The sequence below is a fragment of the Gekko japonicus genome, unplaced genomic scaffold, assembly GCF_001447785.1.
Source record: "Gekko japonicus isolate JY-2015 unplaced genomic scaffold, Gekko_japonicus_V1.1 scaffold34, whole genome shotgun sequence".
Lineage (NCBI taxonomy): Eukaryota > Metazoa > Chordata > Lepidosauria > Squamata > Gekkonidae > Gekko > Gekko japonicus.
The window spans coordinates 2,388,822-2,401,355 of record NW_015173673.1 but is presented as its reverse complement, the minus strand read 5'-3'; the positions used below and the strand labels follow the sequence as shown (position 1 = coordinate 2,401,355).

At 44.7% G+C, this 12,534-nt stretch overlaps 1 protein-coding gene across 1 annotated transcript in view; it reads right to left on the bottom strand.

Annotated features, from left to right (window-relative positions):
• CACNA1C (calcium channel, voltage-dependent, L type, alpha 1C subunit) overlaps positions 1-12,534 on the bottom strand; it is a 629,866-nt gene that overhangs the window by 222,403 nt on the left and 394,929 nt on the right. Inside the window, 1 exon segment of the mRNA XM_015422869.1 lies at positions 8,553-8,725. Within this exon segment, the coding sequence (XP_015278355.1) occupies positions 8,553-8,725 (173 nt within the window).

The following is a 12,534-nucleotide window of genomic DNA, read 5'->3' as shown; positions in this document are numbered from 1 at the left end:
ACTTTCGATCAGTTTTTGACAGATAATAAATCATCCCATGACACCGTCTTTCATTTTGTGGTATTTATGTTGAAGGAGCCAAAGGGAACCAGGCTGGATGACACTTGTCTCCAGCTGTTAATTGGTGAGCTAAGGAGATGAACTGATAACAGCTTGGCACCGGTCCTGTGCTATTTTATGACTTCCATGCAGGCAAATTCTGCTGTGCTTGGATGCGTGCCTTGATGGTTCTTCTTTCGTTTTGATGTTATGCAGGGAAACTAAAATGCAACGGGGGGGGGGGGGGGGAATCCACGCGCTCCCATTCCAAAAGGTTATCTGCTTTCATTATGCTGCTTTCCTGCACTGTCAGAGATATTGCAGGAGCCCTGGGGAAAGGCAGATACCTTTCCAAGGGACTCCTGCAATATCTCTGTCCATGCAGGAAAGCAGCGTAGTGAAAGTTCAGAAAACTGCTGTGTACTTAATGGCTGCAGCATTGAACTGGGTTTATTTTTTAATTGAAGTAATACAATGCCCATAAATGCCACATTTTAACAACTAAAATTAAACGGTGAGGCTGCCTATTTGATGCCAGGAAATGTATATAGTTCAGTGTGGTCTGTTTTCGAAACTACAGCTCTTCGTATCCAATTAATCTTTCAAGAACCTATTTACACAGCTGGGTTTGAGGAGAGCAGAACCTTTTTGAAGCGCTCTGCCCCCTGTTGGAGGGGCTGCTTGAGATGAGCACAGCAAGCAGGACTGATGCTGCTGGGAAAAGCCAGTAGATGTTCAAGGAAAATGGTGTCTTTGAAGTCAAGAAGCTGAGACCCCAGTCTTCTCTAGGAATACTAAGCTGATTTAGAAAATAGACAGTAATGTTCCAAGGAGGCCTCTTCCTGCTGCTGTGTGACACCACAGTTTAATGAAGACTTTGGGGGATAAAGATGGACCTTGAGCAGAAGTCGGGGTGGGGGAGTCAGGAGGAATCCAATCAAACATGGTTTAGGATGTATTTGATGGGCTGTTCTGCGGCAGTGAGGCCAGAGAATAAAATTGTAGCCTGATGCAACAATTTTGCCAATTTCATTGCAGACAAAATGGCTTGCATCTGCTCTAACCTTCACTTACAAATCAAAGTCTAGGATGGAGGTGTCTCGATCCTCTTCTTGTCCAGTGGTGTTGGATGAGTTTCAGTGACAGGCACTTGAGGATACGGGCAGGTACTTCAGTCTGTTCACCAGCTTGAAGAAATTTGTGGTCTGTGTTCTGTACTGGCCACTGAGCCACAACCCCTGCTTCAGTCCCTCTTGCTTTAGCACTCTGAGAACTTATTTACTGGGGGAGGGGAGTTATAAATTTTCTAAATATAATGAAACTGAAAAATATCCAACACCATCTGGGAATATAGTTCTCAACCTACAATTTGGCACAAAATGCTTTGTGCCAGTCCCAATTTTAAATCTGTAGGATCAGCTCCTGATTAGCCATTTGCTGCCTTGCGAGGGGCAGCCAATAAGAATGGTGCAGGAGAAGCTATTGTACTCTGCCTTGCTTTCTGCAGCAGACTTATGCTGCCTTTTTCTCATCCCCCCTCCCCGTTATTACACAGGAGCACATTGCCATTTTTTGAGGAGCAAAGCAGGAATTTTTTGGACCTCCTTCAAATCGGCCCACTCATGGATTGACTCGCCTTGTCGTGGCGAGGGGGCTTGTGTGGTTCGATGAGGCTGTGGGCTATGCCGTGGAGGGCCACCCAAGACGGACAGGCCACAGCAGAGAACTCAGACCAAGCGTGATCCCCTGGAGAAGGAAATGGCAACCCACTCCAGTATTTTTGCCAAGAAAACCCCATGGACAGTATCAAAAAGCTAAAAGATATGATGCCGGAAGATGAGCCCCTCAGGTCGGAAGGTGTCCAATATGCTACTGAGGAAGAGCAGAGGGCAAGTACAAGTAACCCCAGAAAGAGTGAAGCGGCTGGGCCAAAGCCGAAAGGACCCTCAGTTGTGGATGTGTCTGATGGTGAAAGGAAAGTCCAATGCTGCAAAGAACAATACTACATAGGAACCTGGAATGTAAGATCTATGAATCAAGGTAAGCCTGACGTGGTCAAAAATGAGATGGCAAGACTGAACATCGATATCCTAGGAATCAGTGAACTAAAGTGGACAGGAATGGGCGAATTTAACTCAGAAGACCATTATATCTACTACTGTGGCCAGGAATCTCGTAGAAAAAATGGTGTGGCCTTTATAGTCAACTGCTTGCACTACAGTGGTATTCTCTAATTAAAAAGGCAACGGTTCCCTTGCTCGAAAGCCCGTCGAATCCAACTCTAGGATTCTCTAATTAGGCCTGGTCTAATTAGGCCATAACTAGTTTTGGTAAGAATAGTGTGAGTTGCTACAGTAAAGATTAGAATAATGAACAAGCATCCTTAGATATCGAAGGGTGGGGAGGATGTTCCCAAGCTTTGCCATCACTGGCTTCAGGGAATGTCCTTGGTAGTTGAGCAGCTGAACCCTCAGTTGCTGAAGTGGTACATGGGGGATGAGTCTTAACATCTTTAGGCACTGTTTTATGTGCAGGTGATGATAAATGAAACAAGCGGTAACTTGGGCGAAGTCTGGAGCCAGGGTGGGCTTACCCAGAACCCAGGTAGCTGTGGTAGGTTGCTATTTAGCACCAACTTACATTAATTCAGGGAAGTTTAATGGGCGTAATCTTCGTGGGGGCAGCGGGGCTTCAGCCCCCGCCGAAATTTTCAGGAAAGTGCACAGCCTCCCCCGGGAGCCACCCTTGCTCCGAGCACAGCAATGCCTCTGGCCCAGCCCCCGCCCCCCCCCCCCCCGGGAAATTGGAAAGTCTACACCCTACCTGGATACTCCAGGCTAGCCCAATCTTGTCAGATCTTGGAACCTAAGCAGGGTTTGCCCCAGCCATGGGTCCTTTCCTAAAAAATGAGGTGCAGGACCTCATTTGTATAACTCATTTGCATATCCCACACCCCCTGACAAAGGGCAGGCGTGCTTAAAATGAGTTATGCAAATGAGTTTAAATCCCCCCCCCAGTCTCTCCGCAAAAGCTGAGAGGCTCAGGGGGGAAGTCCTCCTCCCCCTTCCCCCGAGTCTCTCTGCAAAAGCGGAAGGGCTCAGAGGGCAGGGGGGTATGTCTGGAGTGCGGCGGGCTGGCTGGCTGGGGAAGGGGGGGGGGGGGCAGGGAGGCAGTCATGCCTGGCTTCCTTGCCCCAGCTTCTCTTTGGCATGCCAGCTGGGGAAGGGAAGGGAAGGTTTTTGAAGATGCCTCCCCCCCCTTTTTTTTGCTTCCCCAGCCGGCCTTGCCAAGGCTGGGTGGAGGGGGAAAGTGAAGAGAGAAGCCCAGGAGCGGGGGGAAATAAACTTTAAACCCCTTCTCTCTGGAGTCGCGCTGCAGCAGCAGTGCGATCTTTCCACTGTATTCTATGGGCCATAGAATACAATGGGAAGAGAAGGAGCATGGGGGCGGGGAGCTGGGGGCGAGGCTTGCTGCCACCGCCATTTCCCCCCACTCCTGGGCTTCCAGAGCAGTGCTCAGGTGCGCTCCGGCCCCAAACGACCCCTGGCCCCAGCTAGTATTTGGATGGCAGACTTCCAAGGAGTGACAAAAACTGGGGGAAAAAGGGGGGGGGAACTCAACCCAAAATATATCTGTGAACTAAGAGGGTCAAGCTAACACTATAATACAAGGGGGGTGTCATGATCCTAGGTCTATAGTAGTACGGCCTACAGGCTCTAGGGAGGCGTAGTGGCTCCAAGGAAGCATGTACTAGATTAGCTATCAGGGCCTACATTTTCCAGGCCTCCTCTGGATCCTGTGATTGGTTAACAGGGGATCTGGTGGGAAAACTTACACCAGGAGAGGAGTAGAGGGTGGTGCCTAGGAAGAAAAGATAAAAGGCCTTGCCCAATGTGGGAGGGGGTTCATGCCCAGGGAGCAGAGCTAGTGTGAGGCTGCTGCAGATGGAGGGATCCATCACCCAAGGAGGGGGGGGGTGAGTTTGCTTGAGGCAAAGACCTAGAGAAGGCTAGGTACAGTATAGTCAGACGCTTTCGGGTTTCTTATTTTGCTGGTTTACCTACCTTTACTGTGCTAATTTTTCCTACACATTATTGAATTACAGTTGTTGTAGAAATTCTTTAATAAATATTTTGTTACTCTGCCTGGGTCCTCACGCCTCATTTGGTCACTTACAAGGGGGAACTTGCTGGAAAAGCAGTGGATAAAGGGGTAGGGTGGGTGCTCTGGGCACTCCCAAGGAGACCCATTCCAGAGTGGTGGCAGCGATCAGAGAGCTTTTCTAGCCGCTGCCCACGACAGGGGGGTACAGCTGTGACGTCAATAAAACACAGCACTGTACTAATTTGACAATTCAACTATTCTCTCATCCTTTTCTTTCTATTTCATTCCCTTTTCGTGTTCTCTCTTTTTTTTTCACCGAGGCTCCCCTTTCAGTACTTTCTTATTATGATTCAGACACCAACTCTGATATGTGGCCAAAACTCTTGTACTTGTCACCACCAGCATATTGTCTCAGCCACTTCTACATATTTATGAAGGAAGACATATAGATTCCCATTGTTTTCCCAGCTCAGCTGCATGAGGAGCTGACTGATTCTGGGCATCAATTCCATTACAGTGTACTTTTATGATTGAATCCTCTAAGAGAAGGTTTCTTTTACATCCACCTTTGCCCTAAAGTGTTCCTCAACAGTGAATTAAAGGTTCTGGGAGCAGGAGGTGGAATTGAATGTTTCTCTGGAGAGGATATGACGCCTAAAGCCTAAATAGCTGTCCTGCCCCGGTATCTGTTGCTTGGCACTTTTTATAAATGTATTTTTGTATTTTCCAAAAGATGACCAAACTCTGGGGAAAAAATAGAAAAACCCTTTAAAAAAATTACCATGCATAACTCACTTATACAAGAGACAGATTTCAAAATACGGCCAAAGCATTATTAAATCATATGCAGCCACTCTAAAGAGCCATGTGGTAATGACATTTCATTCATTATATATTGCACCACTGGTTCTCAACGTTTGCTTAATTATTGGCACATATGCAACCTTTGGCAGTCTCTGCAGAGCAGAACTTTCCTCCTTCCGTCTCCTGCTGCAGCCCACTAAGGCCCCTGAAATTTTGGCCCTGGGGGCTCAGCAGACCCAAACAGCATAGGGGGCAAAGTGGGAGTGTGCAGCAGGACAGAACAGGCAGAAATTGTTACTCCCTCTTCCACCAACCTTCTTGCATATCAGAAACAAAAGGCCTAGCCATCTCACTCTATGCTGTGCTAGTTTTCCACCTGCAGATAATTTTAAATATGGGGAGAGGTCAAAAATACTACCTTCCAGCAGCAATCTGAACTGTCTCTTTCCTTTTGACTGCCTCAGGACTTAGCTGCCTAATTCCTGCCATGTTCTGCTATAGAAACAGACCTCTTTTCTTCTAAAACAGGACACAAAGTACATAGAATTAAAACAAACACCCACCCCCAAATTAAAACCACATTACATGAGTAAAACCAGAAACAGCTCAACAGCCAGACAACATTGCTAACCACTCTCAAATATCCTTCCGAATGGCTTGCTTTCACAGAGCTTTCTAAAAGTGAGGATAGTGCACACTTTCCTACCGCTATGGACAGGGCTGTTTTCGCCAGGAATGCGCCCCCCCCCCCGCCGACTCTGAGGCGGACGGGCCATTTAAATGCCTCCCCGTGCCTTCCCCGGCTTGGGCAAGCCAAGGGAAGGCATGGGGTGTGACCTAATATGCTAATGAGCTGTACTTCAGGGGTGTGGCCTATTATGCTAATGAGTTCCTGTTCGGCTTTTTCTACAAAAAAACCCTGGCTATGGAAGGCCGTTTCACAAGCCAGGGGCCAGCAAAAGGCCCAAGACTGGGCCATAGCAGATTTTGCTTGCTTGAAGGGACAGACAGGAAAACTGCTGGGATAATTGCCATTGTTATACATGTTCAAATCAAGAGAGAGAGCCCTTCAAGTATGTGGGTCCCAAGTTATGAAAGGCTTTCAAGGTAATAAACAGCACCTTGAACTGAGCTTGGGAAACAGGCAGCCAGTGCAACATCTCAAGATGGGAGTAATATTCTTTTTTTTTTTTGCAAATATATTTATTAGGGTTTTATCATATTAAGCCTGTATCATACATATATAACCATTCCACAAGACTACATACAAATTCAGAAGTGCTGCCTGCTTATCCAGTACCGGGCTCAATTGTTTAGCCAGCTGTGGCGTTTCCTTGGTAGAAAAGATCTGGTCACTGTGGAGCATTCCCTGGTAACATCTATATTAGATTACTAATGTGCTCTTTGTGGGGCTGCCCTTGAAAAATGTTCACAAACTTCAGTTGGTACAGAACACTGCAGCCAGGTAGTTAACTGGAGTGGGTTGTAGGGACCGTATCATTCCAGTCCTGGCCCATTTACAGTGGCTCCCAATTTGTTTCCAGACCCAATTCAAGGCACTGGTGTTGACCTTTAAAGCCCCCCCCCCCATATGAACATGCCTCCCCACTCCCATTGCAGCTCATTGATCAACACAAAATGATGTTCTTGAGGATAAGGGATCTCGAGAAACCGGGGGGGGGGGGGGGGGGGGTTTCTGAAGGGGGAATTGGTGGAAATTGCTAGTTTAGTCTGGATCCAACCCATTACGTGAAAGAAAGATATGTTTGTGACAAGGAGACCTGGGGGGCCCTATTGCATCACATGATGCAGACAGACATATTGCACTCCCCTGCCGGAGTTAAGTGTAGGTTAGGCCATGAGCAGTTTTGCCTTTGCACAGCACTGTCTCCAAGGGCAGTGCTTTGTTTTGGCACACAGGAATTAACAACGGCATTTACGTATCAGAAAAGCAGAGGGTACTCTCAGGGACACAAGGAGATGGAAAATAAACCTTCTCCATGTCTCTGCACCCTGATTCGGCCATTCAGGGGGCAACACCAGACTTCTGCTGGAGCTGGAAGGGTAATCTTGCTGAAAGGCAGAGCTGTTCTACATACAGAGAAGAGTCCCAGACCAGCAGAGGAAGGGGCAGGAGCCCCTCCTCCCTCGGTGCTGTGGACCCCAACTGGGCTCCTGGGTACTGCCTTTCCCCACTGCTGCTGTGTGATCATGAAGAACCCAACTAGTTAAAATCATAACATGTAGCTTGGTTTGAAGCAATTACCAATTTACATGGACTTACAAAGACAGAACACGTTCAGGCAATGAAATTGCTGAGCAGTCAGGTTAGAACAGATAAAAGGAAGTACTTCTTCACCCAAAGAGTGATTAACACATGGAATTCACTGCCACAGGAGGTGGTGGCAGCTACAAGCATGGATGGCTTCAAGAGGGAATTGGTTAAACATATGGAGCAGAGGTCCATCAGTGGCTATTAGCCACAAAGTATAAATAGGAACTCTTGGTCTGGGGCAAGTGATGCTCTGTATTCTTGGTGCTTGGGGGGGGGCAACAATGGGAGAACATCTAGTGTCCTGGCCCCACTGCTGGACCTCCTGATGGCACCTGGTATTTTTGGCCACTGTGTGACAGAATGTTGGACTGGATGGGCCATTGGCCTGTTCCAATATTGGCTTCTCTTATGTAGGAATCAAGAACAGAGCCTATATTCCCCAATCCCCATAAGAGTGCGACATAGAGGAGATGGGGGGGAAAGACTCAAACAATGCAATGGCGTATGAGAAGTTCTGACAAATTAAATGTACATGAAACACAAGATAATTTGAAAAAAGAAATTAGTGGGACCTATAATTAATTAATTTCTGCCTTTCTGGCAGAGTTAATCTAGTTAATTCCTGCTTTTTTTCCTGCTGTAATTCATAAACATAGTCATTTTAGAGTTCTGAAAATAAATGAAAATGAGTGTCTTAGGAAAGCCCCCAGAGATTTAACTCAGTTTTGGAACACAAACATGCTTGCAATTCCATTAACTCACAGGAAGAATAATGCTTTTCTGTACCAACAAAGAACTCCTTCTGGTAGAACATATCCCCTATTACCATAGAACAATAGCATCACAAATCATGATGTTATTTTGATGCCATACAGGTATTACATTCTGGTATTACGAACGAACACATTGCTGCAATGTTTATTTAAGACTGCAGTACCTGTGCAGTTATTTTATGTTAACATGATGAAGACTAGGCTGGAGTGACCAATATACTCTCCCTGTCCTTTCTTTCAAAATTAGTTACCAGTTCAAAGGCTCAGCAGCAATTAAATAGAAGACCAAAGCATATTTACACTGCATTTGCCCAGGAGCCCTCATGAAAAGTATGGGCTATGCTTTCATTTCTTAGTTTACAGAAAATGTACTCAATACTTTCCTCTCCCTGTCTTTTATAGAACAAATGTTAATACTGCAAGCAAATGGAGAACTATCTCAGCAAGCTTTTGTAGTAGTTTCTGGGCATGTATGGGTATCACTTCTGAGTGTACACCTCATCTTGAACATTCATCCCCAGCTAGGAACATAAAGAAAACACAGGGAAGTTGCTTACTGTTTCGGGGCTTCTCCTCATCCATTCCTTCATCTTCATTTTCTGGGTCAATATCTTCTGCTTGAGTTATCCAGTCCAGGTAGCCTTTCAAGTCCTCCTCCAGCTGCTGTTTCTCCCGCAACTTCTGAAAGTCACCCCGAGCTTTTGCCTTCTCTCTTTCTTTAGAAAACTCTCTGGTGAGAGGGAAGGGATAATAGGATGAGAGCAAAAACAAAAGCAAAATTGCTGTGGGAATGTTAAGTTTCCTACTATGATAACTCAGCTACTCATATTATATATTTTTAAATTTATTTAGTTAATTTTTTTAATCCTGCCCTTCCTCCAAAGAGTTTAGGGTGGTGTATATCACTGTCCTCTCCTAAGTTTTATTCTTCTCAACAGCCTCGTGAGGTAGGTTGAGCTGAGAGAGAGAGTGCTCAAGGTCACCCAGTGAGCATCCATGTTAGAATGGAGATCTGAACCTGGGTTGTCCAGATCCCAGCCCAACATTCTAACCTCTGCACTGTGTATGTGTGTTATGTGCTGTCAAGTCACTTCCCACTTATGGTGACCTATGTATTAATTGCCTCCAAAAGTCCTGTCAATAATAGCTTTGCTCAGGTCTTGCAAACTGAATGCTGTGGTTGCCTTTATCGACTCAATCCATCTCATGTTGGATTGTCCTCTTTTCCTGCTGCCTTCCAGTTTCCTAGTGTTATTGTCTTTTCTAGTTGAGCGTTGTCTTCGCAGGATGTGACCAAATCTGCACCATGCTAGTTTTCAGTATCAAGCCATGAATACATGGATTTTGATTATCTTTAAGGCCCTAACATCTGTTCCCCATATTGTATTGCAAAACACTTTTGAAATTCAAGGAAGGTGATAAGGCTATTATGAACATAACTAGCTGAAATTTGAGGGCAACACTACCTCTGATATGTCTTAAATGAACTCAAGCTACCCTCTGAACTGTAAAAATTTAACGGCAGTGCCCCCCCCCACAACTCAAGACAAACTCCCACAGCCAGGGCTATTTTTGGGCAGGAACGCACAGGAACTGAGTTCTGGCTGGCTTCAGAGTTGGCCACGCCCATGACAGCCAAAGCCTCTGTGTGCGTGGCTACAGAGGGAAGGCCTGGAGAGCAACACCCCCCCCGGCGACTCCAAGGCGGGTGGGCCAGGGGGGGCTCTGGAAGGATTGGGGAGGCATTTAAATGCTTCCCTGTGCCTTCCCCAGCCTGTCCAAGGGCTGGCTTGCCCAGGCTCCCTGAAGCCGCGGGGCACCCGGGCAAGCCAAGGGAAGGCAGATAAAACTGCCTTCCCTTCAAGGGGGGGCTTGCTCGGGCTCCCGGCAGCCGTATGGTGCCTGGGTAAGCCAAGGAAAGGCATGGGGTGTGGCCTAATATGCTAATGAGTTTCTGCTGTTGGATGTGGTCTATTATGCTAATGAGTGCCTGCTGGGCTTTTTCTACAAAAAAAGCCCTGCCCACAGCTACTATATGTGTCAATATATGTCTGTGTACACCTCTGTTGTCTGTCATCATTCCAGGTTTTGCTCCATCTACTCTTAGGCAGGGCTCTTTTTGTAGCAGGAACACCTTTGCATATTAGGCAACACACCCCTAATGTAGCCAATCCTCCAAGAGCTTACAGAGCTCTTGGAGGATTGGCTACATTAGGGGTGTGTCCCCTAATATATGCAAAGGAGTTTCTGCTACAAAAAGAGCCCTGCTAGGAGTCTAATAATGACGACTTTTGGAGAAGAGGATGGCAAAGAGGATTTCATTAAACCACAGGAGCAAAAGCCACTCAGTAAATAATAAACACTAGGGGGGAAAATTTTTGCTATAAGGTAGACAGATACACCAGACACATGATAAATGTAGAAAAGGCAAAGGTCCTGTTGAACTCTGAGGTATGGAAATGTAAACAAAGACGGCTGGTAAGAAATTCAGTGAAGAGTAATGATGCCTTCTAAATACTGTACAAACACTGATGCATATTTGAGGATGACTGAATATTGTTAACCAGGTTTTATGAATGGGGACCCACGCAGCAGGAAGATTAAGTGTTTCACATTTGTCTGATATCTACATAAGTAGTCTGATCATGTAAAAAACTGCTGTGCTGTTATTGCTCCCAGTATAGCAACTAGAAATGTGATTTATGACACTAAATAGAATTTATGTTGATAGTTATATATTAAAAATACAGCAATGGCTTTCAGTCTAAATATTCTTCAGGAAGCTAATAAAGGAGGGTTTTATTTTGTTTGCTCCTCCTTCCAATACCAAGAATGGGGTTTTAACGGTACATATGAAACCTCCTTACACAGAGTCTGATCATTGGTCCATCAGTACTGTCTACTCTGCTTGGCAGTGCCTGTCCAAGAACACAAGCAGAGGCTATTTGAGATCAGTTATGTTGGACCTTCATTCATGATACCTGCATACATAGAGTTGTTGTACTACTTTTTCTAATTTGAGCTACAGCATGGAGAAATTCATTTTGATATTCCACTGTTAGGTTCATGAGAACAGATTCATGTTTTATATTATTTTTATTCAATATAACTGGACAATCAAGAAGAAAACCCTGCCGCAGGTGCCTGATAGGTAGTCATCGCCCCTCAATATATGTGGCCCTAGTGAGGTAGTGTAAATTAACTGTACTGTGTAAACCGCTCAGAGCCATTCGGGGGTTGAGCGGTCTAGAAATTGAAAGTTAAAATAAAATAAAAATAAATAATTGGTAATTTTGTGTTACTGCAAAGAAACATCTCTTAATTTTGTGAGTCCAGCGACTGTTCTCATGTACCTAACTGTGGCACAGCAAAATGAATTTCTTCATGCTATGGATTGTGGGAAGGGCAAAAGAATAAGCATCAATTGTCTAATATACTTCAGCTGACTATCTGGATTAGGTAAAGCACTATATGCTATAAATCTTATAAAAATGCGGAGGAAATTGACTTTTCCCTTTGATTTATGCCTTATATCAGAAAAACAATAATGGATGGAGGCATTATTCATATCAGTTATTTGTAGGGAAATTTACTAGCTTTCCAACAGTGCTTTAACATTTGGAATTGGTCACTTAGTTCACAAGTTATAGCTCAAATTAGAAAAGATAGGAAAAATGGGCTTCAGCCATCTTAATGACATCAATAAAAGCTTAAGCAACCAATCAGAACGGGGTATCACATCAAAGCATAACACATAGACATATATCTTTCAGAAAAACATAAAGTTTTGCCACCTTACCTGGTACCAGTATGTCAATTTTTGGCTCTTGGCTCACGGACTAATACTAAAATGGACTATTTCTAAGACATTTGTACTTTTGAAAATTCTTTTCTCATTTTAAGGGCGATGCAATAAAACTGTTTCTTAGAACAGTACTTAAAAGTATAGCATCTCTGGGAATATCTGATGACATTTTAGACGTTTCTCATCCTTGATGGTAACCTAAATCTAGTCAATACCAGCACATGACCAAGAAATCATCTCCAAACAATTCTTATTTGGTATTGTTGTACAAAATGATTGCAATTTCCAGCATTTTTACAATGGCCACCAATTATTGCTGCTTGTTAGGTGTCATACCAAGAAAGCAAATGATCAGTACGTATGTTGACTGAACAACCCTTTCACTCATGTGGGCAATTTCCTCAGAGCATGTTTGAAATCTACAATATTGCAAGGAATTTTTACACTGCTAATCCCCAACCTCTATGTTTCCCGAGACAATAAGAGGCCACAGGAAATATCCCTCCTTCCATGATTAGTTTGAGTTTCTTTATAGAGATATAAAGGGGGGGGGAGGCTCTGGACCAAGAAGAAATAATCTTCCAGGACCATCATGCTATCTATAAACTACAACTTGTTCATATTCTTTTTTCTTTTGTCACTGATTTTTTTTATTGCCTTCTCTAGATATCAGATAATAAGCCGTCTGTGGCCAGTGTCTCATTAAAAAGCTCTGAAACTACTCAACCAATTTG